The sequence below is a fragment of the Alligator mississippiensis genome, chromosome 1 (genome assembly GCF_030867095.1).
Source record: "Alligator mississippiensis isolate rAllMis1 chromosome 1, rAllMis1, whole genome shotgun sequence".
Taxonomy (NCBI): Eukaryota; Metazoa; Chordata; order Crocodylia; family Alligatoridae; genus Alligator; species Alligator mississippiensis.
The window spans coordinates 171,806,711-171,827,951 of NC_081824.1; the positions used below are offsets into that span (position 1 = coordinate 171,806,711).

The window sequence follows — 21,241 nt, forward strand, 5'->3', positions numbered from 1 at the left end:
TGGCCTCAGCAACATCTTGTGGCCCATAATTCCTGTGTTATGAGATAATGATCATTTCCTTTTATCTTTGTCTACCTTCTCCCCCCCGGACGCTTTTCAGTCTGTTCATATAGAGGTATGATATGACTTCCGACCCCCTTTTTTTGTCCTCCTCTACCTTTTCTAGTTCTATTAGATCCTCCTTGAGATGGAATAATCAGAACTGCACACAGTACTTGAAGTGGGTGTACTATGGATCTATATAATGGCATAATCAAGTTTTCTTCAGTTTCTTTTCTAAAGAGTTCTCATGTTCTCTTTTTTGCCTTTTTAACTACTGCTCCACCTTCGTGCAGATGCTTTTAGAACACTAGGTATGACTACTCCAAGACTTCCTTTCTGAATAGCAGGCTCTGAATTAGCTGCTGTCCTTGTACATATATAATTAGGATGGTGTTTTCCTTGCATTATTTTGCATTTCTTGATTGTTGAAGTGTACTTGCCAGAACATGAGACAAGATGACCCTGTTAGACCCACATTGCTGGGACAGTTTTGGTACCAGGACCTTCTGAGGCACCCCACTGCTCTGTCCTTAGTCTTGAACCTCCTTAAAAAGACAGAAGGAGAATGCTTCATGCAGGTCTGCACTCCCTCTATTTCACAGCTTGGATGTTGTATGACTTTCAAAGGCTGAGCAGAACTGCTCTGCCCAAGCAAAGGACATTCCTTATTCACAGATTTTATCCATCAGACCTATTTACCTGGCTGAGTGGACCCTGTTTTCTCTTTGGTGTTTGGCAAGGTACCTTGACCATGCCCAGTTTTCTGTTCCAGTTTTCTTTTTATTAATAGTATTTGCTTAAATTCAGGTATGCAGACCTCTTAATCAACTTAACCAGCAGCTGCACTTTGGCCATCTCAACACACCAGTAGCCAGTCCAGTTGTTGGATGGCAAGTATTTCCTAATCCAAGAGGCCAGTGAATTCTCAAGGGTTTGGTCAACATGTTTTGTTCCAGTGAGAGACCCTGTCTCACAATGGTATTGTTGCATCAGTTTTTCACCATCCCCAAGGGATGGCCCTGCTTAATATGGTATGGAACGGCCAGGGTGAGGGAATATTGTTACCCTTCATCAATGTTGACCATGTGAAGGAAACCTTGAAGGGCTGAACACCTTCAAGTTAGCTGGCCCAGACAGTTTACACCCCAGGGTACTTAAAGAGCTGGCAAGCATCATATCTGTGCCAGTGGCTGAGCTCTTTGAGAACTCCTGGTGCTCAGATGAAGTGCCCAAAGATTGGAAGAAGGCCAGTGTGGTGCTTTATCTTCCAGAAAGGGAGGAAAGTAGATTTGGGGAACTACCGGCCTATCAGCCTGGCCTCTATCCCGGTGAAGATCTTGGAAAAAATTACCAAAGAGACCATTCTTAACAAACTGGCTGATGGCAACATCCTGAGGGATAGCCAGCATGGGTTTGTTGCGGGTAGGTCTTGCCTGACCAATCTCATCTTCTATAACCAGGTGACATATCACCTGGACAAAGGAGAAGAGACTGACATCATATATCTTGATTTTTTTAAAAAGCCTTCGATCTGGTATTCCATGATCATCTTACAGAAAAACTGGCCAACCGCTTCAGCTACGTCACAGTCCAATGGCTGGGGAATTGGCTCTGAGGTTAAACCCAGAATGTGGTAGTTGACAAAAGTCTATCATCGTGGTGCGCTGTGACCAGTGGGGTCCCCCAAGGTTCCATCCTTCAGCCTATACACTTTTTAACATCTTCATTAATGATGTGGACATTGGTATCAGAAGTAGACTGGCCAAGTTCACCTATGACACCAAACTTGGGGTAAAGCGTCCACACCTAAGGGCAGGATGGTGATCCAGGCCAACCTTGACGGGCTCAGAAAATTGGCAGACGAAAACCCGATGGCTTTCAACACTGAAAAATGGAAGATACTCCACCTTGGGAAGAAAAACCCACAGCACGCTTATAGGCTTGGTAGTGCTACGCTTCTTAGCACCACGGCTGAAAGGGACTTGGGGGTCATGATTGACCACAAGATGAATACGAGCCACCAATGTGAATTGCTGCCTGCAAAGCGAGCAAAACTCTCTGGCTTGGATCCATAGATGCTTCTCAAGCAAATCCCAGGATGTCATCCTCCCACTGTACTCGGGCTTGGTGAGGCTGCAGCTGGAGTATTGCATCCAATTCTGGGCTCCACAGTTTGGAAAGGATGTGGAGAAGCTTGAGGAAATCCAGAGGAGAGCCACACATGATCAGAGGACAGGAGAACAGGCCTTATGATGAGAGGCTAAGAGCTATGAGACGCTTCAGCCTGGAAAAGCACATGCTCAGGGGGGACCTGGTAGTTGCTTATAAGTATATAAGGGGTGTACATCAGGATCTAGGGGAATCTGTTCACCAGAGCGCCCCAAGAGATGACAAGGTAAAACGGTCACAAACTCCTCCAACACCATTTCAGGCTGGATGTAAGGAAGAACTTCTTTATTGTCCGAGCCCCCAAGGCCTGGAACAGACTGCCGCCAGAAGTGGTGCAAGCATCTACTCTGGACTCCTTCAAGAGACATTTGGACGTTTATCTTTCTGGGATCCTTTGACCCCAGCTGACTTCCTGCCCCTGGGCAGGGGGATGGGCTTGATCGTCTTCCGAGGTCCCTTCCAGCCCTAATGTCTATGAAATCTACATTTTGGTCCTTGTGTTCCTATGGGAACATGGTTTTGCTCCATTTTTCCATGAAAATGGCCTTCTTGGTTTCAGCCAAGAGAAGGATAGGCAAGATCTAAGCCTCTGTGGCAGATCCTCTCTACCCATGTGAAGTGTTATGAAGGACTAACTTTTTTTTGGATTCAAGATAGTTATTGAATTCCACTTCAACCAACAAATAAGCTTATTGGTTGATCTTCTTTCCCATACTTCATTCTTCCTGAGTTGAGAGATCCCTATATTTACTCAGTATGAAAAGGACTTTGTCTTTTACATATACAGGACCAAACCATTTTTTTGTAAAGTACCTATTGTGCACATTGCTGCTTAGCAGGAAATTTAAAGGTGTGCTAGTGACAGTAAAGAGGCTGTCCACCTGGATATTGAATGGTTTAAGCTGTATTTGCAGATCACCAAGGTGGAACCACTCTATTATGAGAGCACATTCCACTAGGGACCAGGCAGCTGCCACAAGATTCTAGCACAATGTTTCTATAATTATCTGCAGGGCGCCCACTACAAGCCTGATACACACTTTTATCAATCAGTCCACATTTTGCAGAAGCCTTTTAAGCAAATGTTGCATTTGGGAAGGTAATTCTTCCATAGTTGTTCATTAGTGGACTCCAAGACCCATCTCCAGATATGTTGACATTACGTTTGCAGCTGCCCACAGTAAACATGTGCGTATATACAGTCACTCAAAGGAAAAGTAGTCTTGTACTGGTAGAGTTCTGTGAGATGTTGTCTACACATTCATTTGCACCCCATGCTGCTTTCTTGGGGTTGCATATGGTACATGAGTCTGCAGTTAAGAAGAAACTGAGGAACAGCAAATGGTCATTGCTCATCATCCCTGCAGTTGAAAGCATTGGGGGCATGGAAAGGGGTGCTGGGACTATGGTACATTGAACAGCTACGTCTTAGACAGAATTATCCAACCAAGAGCATAAGGCACATGACTACCCATGGTGAGGACCTGCTTCTCTCTCTCAAACTCCAGCTACTGGTAGCTGCCCTTTTAGCAAGGTTTGTGTTGGGCACAAATGAATGATGATTCCCAGTACTGCACAAATAGCTTCTGGGATATTGAACAGCAATAACAGTGCTTCCTTGTACAGTGGGATCTACTGGCACAAATTATGGTCATGGTGAGAAGACTTCATATAAAGGTGCTACTAGCTTCACTAGTAGATAATGAGATAATCTATGAGATAATCTATCACTGAAGATTAATTGCATATAATTATATTACTAAAATGAATGGCTTCCAGTCTTCTTTGCACTTGTCTCTCCTAATTCTCTTGCATTCATTTCATGCCACCCTAGTTGCCTCGTTACTTGTCTCCTTTTAATGTCCTTAACCCTTCTTGCCTTTAGGCTTTTCCACTTCAACCCAAATTGCCACTCTTCCACCCTCTTCTCTGTCTTTCAGAAAGAATGAGGTGAGTGAAGGAAGAACTGTTACCTTAGTCCTTCTCTGACTTCTTTATTCAAGTTAACAAATGATTGAAAATATAAAGATAAAACTGCAGTCAACTGATGCTCAACACTTATGGAGCTAACAACATGTGTACGATGTCACTGTCTGTACTTGTTTCATTTGTTTTATGTTGGTATACATGTTGCTGAAATTCTTCATCTTATATAGTCTGTTTAGTTTATAGGTAGGGGTCTACTGAATTCAAGGAGGCAACTGGCTGATTTTTTGGGGGGCAGATCCCAGGGCCAGCTGCCATTTTCACGGGCTGTGTGTGGTTGCCCCCCGAACTTTGGCTTAGGGGTCCTGGCAGTCCCGCCCCTCCCCTCAGATTGCCAGATGGCCCAGAACTGCATCTTAATTGCTTACCATTAGTGGTTTCTGTGGGTTTAATCAGGGGAAGCCTTAATTGATGTATTATTATGCAATCTAAGCATTTTAATTAAGCTCTAAACTGAAATGTCTTATAAAATTAAAGCTATGCTCAACCTGAATTATAGCTAATACCAGCTACATACACTTTAGCTAATACTAACTATATATACTTTTATTAAAGGACACTGTAAAAAGTTTCCTGAATGCTAACCTTGAGACAGGAAATTCATGCTAGCTATTGAATGGTAGCATGCTGCATTCATCAGCAGTTGCTGCAGACATTCTCTGTCTCTGGGGTGAACACTTGTGCATACAGTGAGATGACATGCTCAGTGTCCACGGGGTTCATTGGAACAGTGAGGCAGCATTCTGCCAGGGCATAGAGATGTGGAAACTGGTCACAGACAAAGGTCCCAGAACATAGGCACAGGCATCTGGTACTCTTTGACAAAATTCACATAAACAGCACACTTGTTGTCATGCTCTTTCCACCATCCCGGGATTGATTTCAGTAGCTGAGGGTCACAACTCGGAACAGGCAGCTAGCTGGAGTCCAAAATGTGAACAGCACTAAGAAGGAGGTAGTCGGTTTGTCTGAACTGGGGTGGCAGTGACAGCTATTGCCTGGAACACCTCCTTTCTCCATTGGTTTTCACAAGGTTCTTGTCAGGGCACTGTCTTCAACCCAGCTTATCAAATCTATTAGCTTGTTGTGTGCATGGTGGATCCCAGCCTTCAAAACGCATTAAACTCCATGAACCAGCCACAAATGTCACTTGATCTTGAGCGTAACCCCAACTTAAGAGATCGCAAAGCTTAAGTACGCACTGTATGGTGGATGTGATTTCCAGCTCCTTGCTCACAAACTGCTGGCAGTACTGCATATGCTTGATGTGGTAATGGATTGTATTGAACTATGAATTCCACCTTGTGAGCCCAGGCTCTGGTGACAGTGGCATGCGAATCCCCACTTTTTTGACTGGTGAGGGACTCCCTGTACCAGACCTTAAGGCCTGGGCAGTGCTTGAAGGCTTTCTTGAAGGAGGACACCAGGCTATCCACATTAGTAAGGGACATTTGGTGCACACAATTCCCCAAAGACAAAATGTACATATTACAGGTGACATGAACTGTGTTGGGCAGCATTCCTTGGAGCACAAATGAGAGAACCCTGCACATGTACATGGCATTGTTGGACAGGAATGCTGATCTTGTTAAGTTCTAGGCCATAGCTGACAATTACTTTCACTATGTCTTAAGACATGGTAGAAAAATAGACAGAAGTGAAGTAGACCAGTTCTGTTTGAAACAAAGGCAGGTCCTGGGCTGTCCACCTCCCCTGTAAAAATAAAATATTCAGCGCACACAGTTATCTTGAGGGTCAGTGGCTTCATCAGCCACAATAGATAAGGATTCATACTCTGTCAGTGCAGACTTGGACTGTGCATGCAAAGCAATCGCTGAGAAGCTTGTTGGAATGTGGAAAACTGCCAGTATTTGGCACACTTTGGTTCTAGTAGTCCCTAAACTTTGGGTGATTACGTTTCTCCAGTGGGATGTTCACTGCCACAAAAGCCTCCATGAGGGAAAATGCCACCTCTTGCCTTACCAAACTGCTTTCCTTGATCCTTTTTTAAAGAGTGAGGACACAGTCGTTTGTTTCTTGCTTTGACCTTCAGCCTTTGCAACAGCCTTTTGCTTCATGTGTGCCGTGGTTCTAAGTGTCAATTTATATTGGTTTTACCTTGACACTTCCAGAGACACGCTGCAGGTGGTACAGAACAGTCTGCCTTTATCTGCATGCAAGGTCTCTGCAGGATACTGCCTTACATGGTCCAGCACTGAAACATATTTGGCTATCTTGGAGGATTTCTTTTCAGTGGTCATGCTGAAGAATCCTTAAGCTGCAGCATGCCTGTGGCCACTTTTTAAAAAGCTGATGCCAAAACCCTCTCACTTCCCTGACTGGCCCCAGACTGGCTTCTGTACTGAGTCCATGTCACAAACTCAGCCTCTGGTTTGCTCCCTCTGCTTCAGGACTGCAGGGCTTCCCATCCTTGTCTCTGCCTGACGGTGAGGTGGTTTTAGCAGCAAGCTCACCGTTTTTCACAGACCCAGCACCATTTTTGCGTTTTCTGTGAAAATCGCACAGTTGTGAATTCTGTAGGTCCTAAGTTTTATAGGCTCCTTTATGAAAAGGGCTCTTGCTTTTATATGTCTATAAATTGTCTGGTGCAGGGGTAGGCAAAATATGGCCCATGAATCTGGCCCACCAATTGACTTGTATCTGGCCCACAGCTGCCCCTGTGGTGCTCCAGCTGGGACAGAGCCCCAGCTGGAGCAGCTTATGCTGTGTTCCTGCCCACACCTATCCCATGGCCGATGGCATCACTCTAGCCAGCCAGCATGCACAGCTTCCTGGTAGGGCTGCCTTACCTGCAGGCGACTGAGTAGGTGTGGCTGCTCATTGTATCAGGCAGCCAAGTGGATGGAAGGTGGCTGGGAGCTGGAGACCCGCACGCTGGGGCAAGAGCTACCCCAGCTGCAGCTTTCCTCCCCAGCTTGGCTGGGCATGGAGTGCCCTGTGCTACCTGCTTCTCAGAGCAGCAGCAGCAGAGGAGGAGGAGGTGCTGCTGCCGCTGCCACTGCCACCGTTATTGGAAGCGGGGGGAGCCAAGCAGATCCCAGGTGGTGGCAGCAGCAGCAGCTACACCTGGAAGCTGCATGCACTGTCTGGGGCGGTATGGTTGGCAGGAGCAGGTGGGCTCTGCCTCATGTTGAGTGCTGTGGGGGCAGCCACAGGCCGGATGGGGGAGAGCAAACTGCACCTGCACCATATGTCACTGCGTTGCCCAAGCAAACTCTGCTGCATGCACTGCCTCTCTCCCTTCCTTCTTCCCTCCCCCACCCCTGGCTATCTCCCAAGACCCAGCACGCGGGCAGCACCCCCCCACAACACAAATGTGCATGCATACCCCATAGCCCCCACACACCCACCTTCCCATGCACACAGTATATAAGAGTAGGACCTTATTTTGAGCTGTTATGCAATTGCCTCTATAAACAAACATAAATCAAGACAAAAATAATTTTTTGGACAAAAATTTAAAATATGTTAAAGTAGATGTTTGATTTCTTTAGTATATGATTTGTTTTTATTTATAACTTAAGTTATATCTTCTGAAAGACTGTGTATAGCCCTCAATAGCTCACCAAAACTGGTTCAGGGGCCCACCAGCTGAAATCATTGCCCACCCCGGTCTAGTGCATAGACATACACTATAATTATTTTAAAGATTATTATTTGCTTAACTGAGACAAAATGCAGTATGTAAATCTGTGGTACTATATGATTAATTACTGTTCACCTGGTACTAAATCCCATAAAGGATGGATGGTCTGTATGAAATTTAAAAATGGCAACTAATTTGGTTTTCATCTGATAACAAGAAATAAGTATTCACCTGAGCTAGCCTGTAAGCTGCTGAGAAGCTAGAACAGTGAATGATACAGTCCCATGGTTTAGAGTTGATTGTTTTATTGCAGCAGAATATTGATAAAGGAATCCAATCCTCAAAACTACTCATCCTAAGAAAAAAGCATGTCTGATTATTTTCCTATTCTACACTGCTAATAACATGGTTGGAACTGTCTAGTACATTATGCAAAATTACTATAGTTAGAATACCTGCTTCTGATTAAAGAGGTGGACAGAAACTTCCATTTTCCTCAGCCTAACTGAAGATGGTTGTTCCTGTATTTGTAAAGAAAATATGGCAATTCATCTAATCAGGAAAAAATACTTCCTTAAAATGACTTTTATTGTCTCTCTAGCACTTCCTCAATGCACTAGTTTTTAATGTTTGCTGAACTTAAAAATAATTGGCAAACCTTTATTTTTTTTTTAAATTTAAAAGGATGATATGACAAGGATTTGTATGGCTGGATGTTTCCAATGTAGTTGACATTGGTGATGACACTTTTATGTATCCAGCTACCTTAGAAAGATTTGGGTAAATATCTCCTCATGGAAGAGCTGCTTTCTCTTCTGTTTATAAAATATATCACTGTGGAATGGGCCAGCAGAAGGGTTGCCACAGAACTTGGGTGACCTGCTACACAACCAGAATGGAAAATTTGAAAAAGAAATAATTTATAAGCAACATGGAAAAAAACTCATCAGACATTTTGGCAAATAATTGAGAACAAAGATTTCTATCCAAGAAGATGAGTACTAATTTGTGAATGGCTTTCTTCCCAAGTAAAGGGGAAGGCTAGCATTTTCAGATGTAACGTTTACAGACATGTAAACAGTTCCCTGTGGGATGAACGGAGAAGGTTTTGCCATGCATCAGCTGCTCCATGGTAAGTTCCTGTATGCAGGTTGCCTAGCCTGGCAGCTTCTGCGGGCTGGTTTTGCTCCTTGAAGAGCTCCTCAGTCAGTCATCCCAAATAAAGAAGTCTCCTAAGCAGGCAAAACAAAATCCTATTGCCCTGTCCTGGAAACTGGGAGGGGAACCCCTTTGGCTCTGTCCCCAGCTTGGCAGCTTGGACCCCCTGTTCAGCAAGTAGTTCAGCTCACAGCTTGCTTCCTTTTCTGCTTTCCTTTCTGGGGTTTTAAGTTCCCAGGGCAACATGCCCTCATTATCCAAATGCACTACAACTGGGCTTTCTCAACAGGATTGACTGTTCCCTTTTCAAGGGCACACCACCCTGCTACAATGTCCATGTCCCTGTATGTGCCTTGGCGTACATATAAGCTAATTTGTGGTAACTCAATTTATCCCTCCTTCAGTAAGGGTTGAGCTACTATGGTTTAGCTTCTACTTGTTGCTGAGTACAAACAAGCACATGGCCACAAGTTACCATGCATCAGCTGCTTCATGGTAAAGCCCCTCTGGTCCCTCTTTTTACACTGTTCATACAACCTTAACATACTTAACTTTAGGTGACCTTTCTAGATGTGCTGAGCATGCCTGGATCCTTTAGAAATGTATCTGTAAAGCCCCAGTCAACTGAATTTTAGTCCCTGAAATATGATTGTATCTTGTCTTTGCCCATGAGGACTGGGCTGCTAGGCCAGAGAGCTCTGCATCCGTGGGGTACAGGGGCACGCTTAAAAAGACTTGGACTTTGTTCCCAGTGACTTCAGTGGGAGTTTGGGACTAAAATTACTTAAACCTCTGGGTTAAGGACTGTAACAACTGTGAAACTGCATTTGTTTTACACTTACTACACATGCATGTTGTGCTCAGGCAGCTTTCTCAGTCCTCCCTATTGTGCCTTGCTGAGAGCATCTTTGTGTATCAACATAATGGCCATGTACTACATGAAACCAGTTTGTGTGTTTTTTCTCAGTCATAAGCACAGTCAGAGTTCTGCTGGCTTTTCCATGAGCTCTGGTCTGCATTAACATTATTAATGTGTTAACACAAGAGTGAAGGGGCACCTAAAAGCATGCGTTAGCTATAGCGCACATCTTTGCAAGTGCAATATTGCTGTGACTCAGCCTGTCAGTAACGTGCTCCTGTTAGTGACCCCATTTTCAGGAGGTGAATTGCTGCAGGAAGCTTGCTCTTTTTTTTAATACATTTTTCTTTACAAACATTTCAAATGCTTTTTCAGATTATAGAAGTACAAAGGTTGAGGGGGATGTGCTAAAGTTCCATGTTAGAAGTTCTGGACATAATTCTGTTTTGATATGATCATAATATCCACTACCCGATTGGTTTTGGTGGAGCCTTATTGTTGTACCAGAGAGAATTCAGCTTGATCTCCCTAAAATACTTGTCATTTCCTGGGATCCTGGTTTTTTCCATCTAAAAATCACAAATTCCGTGATTTAAAAATCCCCCTAAATTCCATGTTTCATTTCAACGATTAAAATGAAACTCCACTATAATGTATATATAAAAGAAAGTAGTGGAGTTTCATTTTCAGTTTCATATATGTAATATGTATGTATGGGCATCTATAGGTATCAGTTGAACACAATGGTTTATTGAAATATTTAGAATTTTAAAGCAGTTTGGAAGCCTACCAGTGCCTCAATCACTAGAATAAAATTAATTCTAAATACCTATACATTTCGGTGTTTGATTTTGGGTTTTTATCATAGAAAAATCAGAGCTCCACCTGCCCCTTTTGCTCACTCGGATGTGGGTCCAGCTGTGGCTATCTGCCCCCCTCCCCCCACTGCTTTGTGGTACTGAACAGCCCTGATATGCCAGTGCCCTGCCCATATCAATGCCCCTCACTTAAAAGCCCAACCCTAAGCTGCTACCCCTGCTGCTTCTGGGTGGGAAGGGGGTGCCTCGCCATGGTGGTAAAGGGCTCGTAGTGCTGACACCAAGCTTCCCCGCTCCACTCTTTCCTGCCATGCCGGGTCCCAACTGCTGGGCTGCCAAGGTCCCGAGGGGAGGGCAGCAGGGTGGGGATCCTCAAGCCCACGGCAGGCAGCCCAGCCTGCCCCTCCTGTGCACAAATCTGGAGGGCATGTGCTTCCCCATACTGTCCCAGGAGTGTGCACAGTGGTGGGGACCCAGCCCCCCCACTGCCCCCCCCCCCCCCCCGACAAACTGCCTGTGGCTCCATCCTACTCCCTTCCAGGTCCTGTGGCTATACATTCTGGCCTCAGGTCCCAAGCCCCACACACTATCCCAGCTGAGCAGCAGCCCTAGTCCCAGCCCTGCCTAACTCCCTCACTATGAAGGCCTCAATTACCTGCCCCCCCCCCCCCCACAAACTTGCTTGTGGGAGCTGCTCTCCAGGCTGCCTGGCTGCCATGTGCATGTGTATGCACACACATGCACATGGCACCCCCTGCCTAATGGCCCTCCTCCTGCTCCCCCCAGCCCCTTGTAGGCTGGAACTGTTAGCCTGCAAGGGGAAACCCACTGTTTCCTGTGTTTTTCGCCTTTTAAAGGAGGAAATCTGGGTTTTTCTCTTTAAAATGCAAAAACCCAGGCTTTACTGTGTGTTTTTTTTTTTTTCCATGGTGAATGGAAAACCTGAATCCCTGGTCATTTCTAAAAGTGACTTTATTCTTGTTTTGAAAAAGAATTAATTCTTTTCAGGCTCTTGGTTTTTCCCTTCCTCCACCAAAAAAGACTTGGAGGTGCAAAGGAATAAAAATAAAAAATGTCAGTTAAAGCAGCAAGGATAAAATTACAAGGATTATTAATTTTCATGCTTCAGTTCATAAACTGATCAGCAGCTGGGGTTAGATGACATTTCAACCGCTCAGTATTCAAGTATTGTGTAATTAGGTTCATACGGGTGATTTTTATGTTTCCTTCTGAATCATCTGTGCCCAGCCATTCTTTGAGATAGGATGCTGGGCTAGATGGACCATTGGTCATTTACAGGATGGTAATTCTTATGTTTGTCATTTCAGTTTGCTAATTTGATTGTATTTAAAAGAGCCACCCCACCCACAGGCATAGGAGGAGAAACATAGGCAGGAAAGTGGCCACTGGAACATCTGGGGCACCTATCAGAATTAACAGGAGTGCTGAGCGAGTAGTCACCACTCATTCATTTGGCTTAACAGTGGCTAGATAGATTACTAGTGACCAATCATGGAGGTCACACCTATCTTCTTCCTGGGACTTGACAATCGCCAGTGGTATCTATGCAGTCTGTTAAGAAGTACAACAGGGAGACCCCTGACCTCTTCTTCAGTTTCAAAATAAGAATATTTGACCCTGGGGAAGCTGCTGCCAGTTGAAGGAAAAGTTCAATCCCTTTTCTGGGAGGAGCATTTGGACAGTGTCAGCTGACTGCATTGCAGCAGCAACACTGTGTGGCACAACCCCACTCAATCTTATCTCGGAGTGGGGCTAGTCCTTATGTTAACCTTCCATAACCACCTGAAGAAGGTAGCTGCCAAGATGAAGATAAAAGTCAGTTTCTTGACCAGTGTGCAACTGTGGTCACCTAGAACAGACCATGAAACATATAACAATTTATAGCATGGGGTGGATTCAGGGGTAGCCATGACACCCCCTGGTGGCTCTGGGACAGTGCCCTGCTCTGCCCCTAGAGTGCCTTCCCTTCTTTCCTGCCACACCCTTGATGGAATAATAAGCTTAAAAGGGAGGCTGCCCATAGGCCTTCATGTGCCCCCAGTCCAATGGGACCCTCACTGGGGTTCATCAGCATCCTACTGGTCTCTGCTCTGTTATTCCCAGGCCCTTCACTGGACCTCTACAACTGTGCCACTGCAGGGCACCTACAACCTTAAGGGCTAATTGGATGGTTCCAATCCTCCCCTATAGAATACCCCAAGCCTTGTGGATGTTACATTGTTCACCTCCTCGGCAGCCACTCTCTTCCTCTCAGCTAGACCTTCTAGTCCAGGCCCACTATATTGGACCTGGGTTTGAGGCATCAGCTCTGGTGTAGCCCTTTTGGGCACCAGGCTCCTGGCCCATCTGGTCACACCCCTGCCCCCTGTCTGGCTCTGTGGCCTCACTCTCTGCCATTGGTGACGCATAGGGGGCCCTGAGTGCACCCCCTGAGATCAGCCAGGCACCCCCTGGAAGCACCAGCCACGAATTCTGAGTACCACAACAGTGGAAAGAGATCTTGGAGTCCTGGTTGATGCAAAAATGAACATAAGTCACCAGTGTGACAAGGTAGTAAGCAAGGCTAACTGCACTCTTTCTTGCATCAGCAGGAGCATCATGAGCAAGTCTAGGGAAGTGATAATTCCCCTCTATGTGGCACTGGTGAGGCTGCAGATGGAGTACTGTGTCCAGTTTTGGGCGCCGTACTTTGAGAGGGATGTGGATAACCTTGAGAGAGTTCGGAGAAGGGCTACTCATGGTTGAGGGCCTGCAGGTAAGACCCTATGAAGACAGATGGAGGGATCTGAATCTCTTCAGCCTCTGCAAGAGAAGGCTGGGAGGCAATCTTGTGGCTGCCTACAAACTCATCGGGGGTGGGCAACAGGGAATAGGGGACACTGTTTGCCAAAGCACCCCTTGGGGTTACCAGAAATAATGGCCACAAACTGAAGGAGAACAGATTTAGATTGGACATAAGGAAGAAATTCTTTATGGGAAGGGTCACCAAAATATGGAATGGGCTCCCAAGGGAGGTGGTGCTTTCCCCTACCCTGGAGATGTTCAAGAGGAGATTGGACAAGCATCTGGCTGCGGTTACCTAACCCCAGTGCTCTTTCCTGCCTGGAGCAGGGGGTCAGACCCAATTATCTACCAGGTCCCTTCCGACTCTAGAAATCTACGTATCTATGAAACCAGAAGTGCTGGCAGAAGTGTATTTCTGGTTTCACTGCTGGCTCAGCAATTGGCTGCTGGGGGATCCCCTCCTGGTCAGTGATTGGCTGCTGGGGGATTCCCACTGCCCTCAGCAATCTGGTGCCCCCCCTGACTTGGGCAGCACCAGTCTCCCATGTACTCTGCCCATTCTGGGCTCAACAGTTGCTCAGCCCCTTGAACCTGACCCTGGCAAGGCTCAAGGTGACTGCATGCCCCATGGGCATCAATGGGACCTCTGTATACTGCCCCTACAGTCCCAACCCAAACCGCCAGTATACCTACAACATAAACATAAGCCCCCAGATTGCTACATAAATACCAAAAGGGGAAACAGCCCTCTGCCCCTTTAAGAAGGAACACTCCCTCACCTCTCAGCTATGTTAGCCTCCCAGTCCTAGACTATATCCTAGTGAGCTCCCCCAGCCTAACCAGGGATCCATATACAGCACCGCAGTCCCTCCAGGAGGAGGTCTTTCCCTGCAGCTGGGAGCTCTTCACTCTGTGGCTGCCAAGGAGAGACTAGCTCACTAGCCTGAGCCTCAGGCTTATATCTTCCCAGGGCTCTGCCCACTTCCGCTCAGCAGACTGCCTGGGCTTTCTGCAGGTGCCTGCTAGTTGGCCCAAATGCCCCATTGCCACACAGCGGCCTGCAGCTGCTGCACCCTGCCTGGCCTGCAGTGCCCCCCCCCGGCTGGGCAGTTTCTGCCTTAAAGGAACGGAGAGCCCCAGGCTTTGTGTTACACGACTCAATGCCTGATTCACAAATATGAAGGAGGCATTTACCGCAATATGCTCTGCTGCTCCTGATGCAATTGTCTGGCTCAACCACCTAAATGTAAAATTATAGTTGTTGTTCTGTATCTACATCAGCCATACGAAAGAAGAGGAAGATTGGGTTACTCTGGCATATCCCACCCCTGAGCGGAAACGTGGTTGCCTGCTAGAAGTCTTTCTGAGGAGGCTTGTTGAAAGTGCTTGTTTTTGAGAGAGTAAGCTGGGTGGTTGGCTTGCCTCTTGACCATTGCCTTTCAATGGGAAGTCGCTATCCTTATGCCAGATGAAGTTAAAAGAAAAGAAAAAGAAAAACAGTTTTTAGTGGTATGTGAGAGATGCAGAGACCACAAACCTGTTGTTTCTGCTCCCTGTTTATGGAACTGTTGGGGGGGCTGCTCTATTGCTCCTAGCTGCTGTTCTGTTATGTGGGCTACATTGTTATCTATCCTATGCTGCTGGGGACAGAGCCAACCTGAAACTTAACATCGCTGAGATGCGCTCTGATTTTCTTCCAGAATTCAGATGGATCCCTCTCGAAGATGATGCAGAGATGGAAAGAGTACCAGCTTCAGTGCCTGAAGTATTTCTATGAGGCTCCCCCTGTTGTGGCAGGTAAGTTCAATTTTAAGCAAGTGGGATGACTGATGTTATTATGTCTGCTAACAGCAGCAGGGAAGCACCTTAGGGATTTGAAAGCCCCTCTGCCCCCATTCCTATTCCCCCGCTCCCTCCAGCCCACTGTCTGCATTAGATTGCTTCCTGGGATAACAGGATCCCACCCAGGCAGTAGGAGAACAGATTGGCTTTATAGCTGATGCCTTGCTGGCATTCATCTGTCTGGCCTACAGCATCCTGGGGGTGCCAGACCTCACAGGTGGTAGCTGCAGTGCAACTTGCAGGATAAATACAGTTCATGCTGATTTTCAGTATGGTCTGCAGCCCTGAGTACAGAAGGGGAGCCAGTGCAGACATAGCTGTAGTCTTTTACAGTAACTTTACTGTGTGGTAGGTAGCAGCACCCCCCTCAATAGGTAGTGCTATGCTGCTCTGGGCAGGCTGTTCCCTGAACAGGAAGCAGTCTTGTCACTTTTGTGTTATGTTGAAGATGGGTTAATGAGCATGGAAGTGGGCTGTTGGGCATGGTTTCTCAGCTGTGCCAGTTAACTCACCCATAAAAACATAGTTGTGCTGCTCCTGGTTTAGAAGGAGGCCTGCATGGAACGGCAGAGTGTGCTTCAGGGAGCTGGCCAGCATGGTAAGCTTACTAAGCAGACAGGCTCCACAGTCCTAGGAAGGAGTTTCATAGGAAGCTCCGAGAGGAAGAATCCTACACTGGGACATGTAAACAGAACACAGCATTACACCAGGGCACCTGCACATGTCTCTGATAGACTTGCGGGGGCCTTAAAGCAACTTAATACCTGTAAAGTAGGGTTTGGCAGTGTCGGAGCACTACAAGTGTCTCTAGTATAAATGAGAATGTAGCTCATTTTCAGACAATGAATGTTCTTATTAGAGACAAGGGCAGCTACAATTTGCTCCTCATGATGCCTTTCAGTGGATCCCAGGAATTTGTCCATGCGACCTCACGTTGAGATCGCTCACACTGCGCTCATTTGTCAGGGCTACAAGTGAAGCCCTGAAAAAGGCCAGACAGGTCTCAAGTTATGTTTCTAAAACATTATTTTGAAAAGTGTTATCCATTTTCCTCATGTCAGCCTCTATTAGTTGTATTGCTACAATTCATCTTCCTTTGCTATGCTGTGCTGCTAAGTGCTGTCCTCCGAGACAGGTGGTTTAATAAATCTGAAGCTGAAGTATTAGCTTGTTGACTAAACAGTTATGCAGAGCAGTGGCCGTACATGTGGGCCTTTCAGCAGTGTGTTGGTTGAGAATGTGCAATGGCATGACAGCAAACTGATTCTCAGGGAAGGATTACATGCAGTATTCATAACAAGGATGAGTTGCTGAGAGAGCCAAAATGAGAGATGGGAGATGCACAAAAGAAAAACATTGAGAAAGGGCAGAATGGAAGCTGCTGGCTACAGGCACTGTGCAGCATTATGTCGGAACAGTGTCATGTCACCTCTGTGACTGACCCCTCAGCTAATTAGGGAACAGCACTCCAAAATCAGTCCTTTCTTGCTTCTTTGTGTTCTGGAAGCATGTCCAGGAATTTTTTTCTCCCCCCTAAAATACAACAAAAACTATTTTTAAGGTCATACAGTGTAGCTCCTTCTGCATCTTTCTGTTTTTCAATGTTTGCTCCTCATGCTAATAGCAATTCAAGGACAGTGCCTGACCCCATTGTATGTCTCTCTGCAGAAGGCAAGTTTTGCAACAGGACCTTTGACAACTATGCCTGCTGGCCTGATGGGCTGCCTGGGACCTTTGTGAATGTGAGCTGCCCTTGGTATCTCCCTTGGGCCAGCACAGGTAAGGGGCCCTTCCTTTCTGGGCAAACCAAAGCCAAGTATAAGATGCTTTTCTCCCAGCAGCCTCTTGAATTTACACAAACCACTACATGATTGAGGTTTGGTTCAGATCACTGTGAATGCAGCTAGGACGGTTTAAAGCTTCTAGTTCAGTGATGCCGATCAATCCTCTTTACGGTCTGCCTTACTGTAAGCAGAAATAAAGGAAGGGAGAAGAAAAAAATTTATACTCGATTGGTGTGTGTGATCCGATCCTATGTTTGGATGCTCAAGTAATAGAGTCCAGGGAGCTTATAATCACGTAATGCTTGTTCTAACTGTAATTTGAACTGAATATGTATGTGTGTAGTAGCAAAGTGGGGCTCCACTACTAGCCACTGTGCTAGTTTCCCCACTTGCCTTTGGGCACACTACCCACCTGTCTCGCCTGCCATGCCTTGTTGTTAGTTAATTAATTAGGATATTAATTAAGGCAGGAGGCTGCCCATTCTTGCCCTAATGCCAGGGGGTGCTATCTGAGGCTCCGTTCCTCCCCTACACAACAGCCCGAGCCTCGCAGATGTCATCCCAATGACAGTGTTCCTGGCCTACAGCCGGACTAAGCTTAGTCACAGACACACGCACATTCATACTGTCCTCTCTCACTAGGGCCTCTCACACTCCACCCTCTCTCACAGGGTCTCTTTCATGCATTGACAACTTATACTGCCTTACTTCCTCTTGGAGTGGGCCCCTTAGGCCATAGGCTTTAGCTAGCTCATACCTATGTGGCAGACGTACTGTCTTTTGGGCCTCTCCCGTGACCCAGCGGGGTGATGGCCAGCCAATTACCCAACTGGGTCTAAGCTTGCTCTGGCCCCTCCCGGGGCAACTCTGTTGACTTGCACATACTTGGGCTCCACACACCGCCCCCTCACTGGGGCGACGGGGCTTCTCTCCCCGGTGGGCTCAGGTGGCCATAACCATGCCTGGCCCCAACTACTTTTCCTCAGGGTCCTACACCCCCAGGTTCTTGCACCCCACATGGTTCAGGTGGCCGCAGTCGTGCCTGGTCCCAACTCTCACTCTTCGGGGTCTTCCACCCCACAAGGCTCAGGTGGCCACAGCCATACCTGGCCCCACTACCTCTGATGTTACATAACCCACCCAAAGGTGAGGGCTAGGGTTAAGGTGCCCTGACCCACCTTTCACCAGGGTGGTAACTGGCCTGGCATTTCCTGGGGGCTCCCGTGCCACTGAGAGCCCCACCAGACCACCCACTCCTGGCAGGGTGCAGTTCTAGGTTATACCCAGGACCAGGAGCCTCCTGACCATCCCCTACAGCTCCTGCCCTTACCTCCAGTATGTTGCATGGAGCCTTGCAGCCAGGCAATGTTACTGCTTGCCCTGTTTATATAGGCAGCCAGGGATCTAAAATGGCTGCCGCACTAAACCACCTGCTGCCTGCTTGGCTCGGCTCTTCAAGTGGCAGGCACCAACAGTGCCCTGCCACAGGGTGCAGTTGGAAAACCTAAATAAGAAGCTGCTAAACTGAAAGTTTCTTTGTACTTTTCTACTTTAAAAACTCTCCTCAAGTCAACCTAATGTTCCTCTTTCAATTTTGCATGACATTTTGACATGTACAATTTTGCCTGTGGTCAGGGAAGAAGGTGTCTTGGGAGGCATTCTAACCTTCACCACTGTACAAATGGATCATTTTGATTGTGTTGTCACATCTCCTGTATGACACAGGTCATACAAGTTCATCCCCTGACACTTGAATTGAGACTAATTACTTGTGGAGCATGTTTTTCAGGAAGACCTTCCTTTTTTACTTAAAGTTCAAGTGTTTGAGGATTTACCAGCTCCTTTAAATCTATTCCAGTAGCTTGCACTTGTGTCAATAGGAAAGACTCTAAAATAAAAAAACCTAGGTTTTGGGTCTAGTGGCTTGAGGGAAAGGTGTCAAGCAGATCATTGTGGCTCACTGATCCTCTGGCTAGCTCCAAACCAAACCTAATGGAATTTATAGTAGCTTTAAACTTATTAGCCATTAAATTCCAGCAGAGCAATCTACCAATGGCAAGTTTTCTGGGTCACAGCCTGCATGTCTGTTCACCCCTGATATGGGTTAGAGTGGTTGCAAGGTGGGGATTTTGGAGGTTGTCTACACTGGATGCATAACAGTTAGGAGCATATTACACATAGGAGAGAATCTTAGCGGGGGAGTCATAATAACATCCCTATTTGCCTGAATAGCCCAGTCACATATCCTTTTTGGTAGGAATTAGCAGCCCATCTGACATCACACTCTTGTCTGCAATGACTTGTGTGTTTCTGGTGTTACTGTTACCGGCTCGTGGTTTGTCTGTCTTGGGGATTGTTGTTTCTTAGAGATATTACTTTTTCATTTGCCCAAAGTGAATATAATTTTGATCCTTGATTCATATTTTTGACTTCCCCAAATCCATTTTGTATGATTTCTTGTTTGGTGTTGGTTGCAACTACCAACTTGGTATCCTCTGTGAATTGAATTAATATGCTGCTTGTTTACTCTCTCCAGCTCATTAATAAAGATATTAAATCTTTAAAGCTATTTAAAATTTCCTTTACTAATGTACAGAATGAATATTTACCTCCCAATTACTTGACCTAAGAGCCCAGAACTCTTTCCAGTAACTCTAATCCTTCTGGATATCTAATAACCTTCTTACAGGATTAAACTTCTTCCCTCCAGCAAACCCATTTATTTCCAATCTTTAAGACTCTACGTGCAGTCATTTGACTTCCAACAGCACTTGAAACTATTGCTGCAGGAGAGGTGCCAGGGCTTAACACAATGCTGCAGGTTAATAAATTATCAGACTGTGTAGTATCTTTCATATAGTTTTGCAAATAAGCAAAAAATTAATTATCCCGAAAGCAGAATATTTGTCAGTAAAAATAACAGCAATGCTTTGTATTTCTAAGGGAGGATTGCAAAGGCACTTCACAAACACATTAAACCTCACAAGCTCACCCTCTTCATTGTTGTATATACCCCTTATTGTCCCCACCATACCCCTGGCAGATGGGGGAAGGAAAGGGAACAAGGAATGAAATAACTTGCCCAAGATTATGCAAGAAGTTAAGAGTCACAGCTGGAAATATTATCTGGGCGTCTGAAGACCATGGTCTGACTCACCATTACACTGAAGTCAGTTACTCCAGTACAAGGTAAGGCACAGGCTCAGGGGCGATCTGGTGGCCACCTATAAGTTTATTAGGGGTGTTCACCAGGATCTGGGGGAACGTTTGTTCACCAGAGCACCCCAAGGGATGATGAGATCGAATGGTCACAAGCTCCTCTGCAACCATTTCAGGCTGGACATAAGGAAGAACTTCTTTACTGTCCAAGTCCCCAAGGTATGGAACAGACTGCCGCCGGAGGTGGTTCAAGCACCCACTTTGAACGCCTTCAAGATACTTTTGGATGTTTATCTTGCTGGGATCCTATGATCCCTGCTGACTTCCTGCCCCTGGGGCAGGGGTCTGGACTCGATGATCTTCTAAGGTCCCTTCCAGCCCTAATGTCTATGAAATCTATGAAAGTAGGTGTCCCAGGGTTGCCCAATCTGGTTTCTTAATTTTTTTTTCTCCTAAAGGAAATTGCTTTTAAAAGTGGAGGGAAATATTGTAGGGGACCCTTGATTCCCTGCTGTAACCACCAAACATCCTTCTATGGTTTTCTTTTACAGAGCACTGCCTCTTCCATAACTCCAAAATAGGATCGAGCTCTCCTGGCTTTGGAACCGTGTTCACATCCAGTTCCACACGTGGAGCAAACTGAAAGGTTATTTGTGTTTGCTTATTTGCTGATGAATGAGGCCATGTTTAGGAATTACTTTGAAAAGCTACCTGGTGACATTTTGATATTTCCCAGTGAAGTGCAACTGCTGAACTTGGAAAAATGTAAATCCTACTCATTTGAGCCTGAACTTTAAAGTACTTTAAGGAGTACCTTCAAGACTCATGGTAGAGGTGATATCTTTTATTAGACCAACTAGATTTTTGCAAAAAATGTCTTTAATTGCAAGCTTTCGGGCACAAACACGCTTCATCAGGCATCAGAGGAAAGATTGTAAAAGGTCTCCTGGATGGAAATGAAAGTTCATATTTCATAGGAGAGTTGAAGGTGTGGTAAAATCTCCTGTTTGGA

The 21,241-nt window shown here is 46.0% G+C and overlaps 1 protein-coding gene across 1 annotated transcript in view; it reads left to right on the plus strand.

The window, feature by feature from the left end:
- The window catches only part of GLP1R (glucagon like peptide 1 receptor), a 151,259-nt gene that overhangs the window by 55,539 nt on the left and 74,479 nt on the right, over positions 1 to 21,241 (plus strand). The window contains exons 2-3 of the mRNA XM_019483057.2: positions 15,145 to 15,241; positions 16,955 to 17,065. Coding sequence (XP_019338602.1) covers positions 15,145 to 15,241; positions 16,955 to 17,065 — 208 coding nt within the window. The remainder of the gene's footprint in view (positions 1 to 15,144; positions 15,242 to 16,954; positions 17,066 to 21,241) is intronic.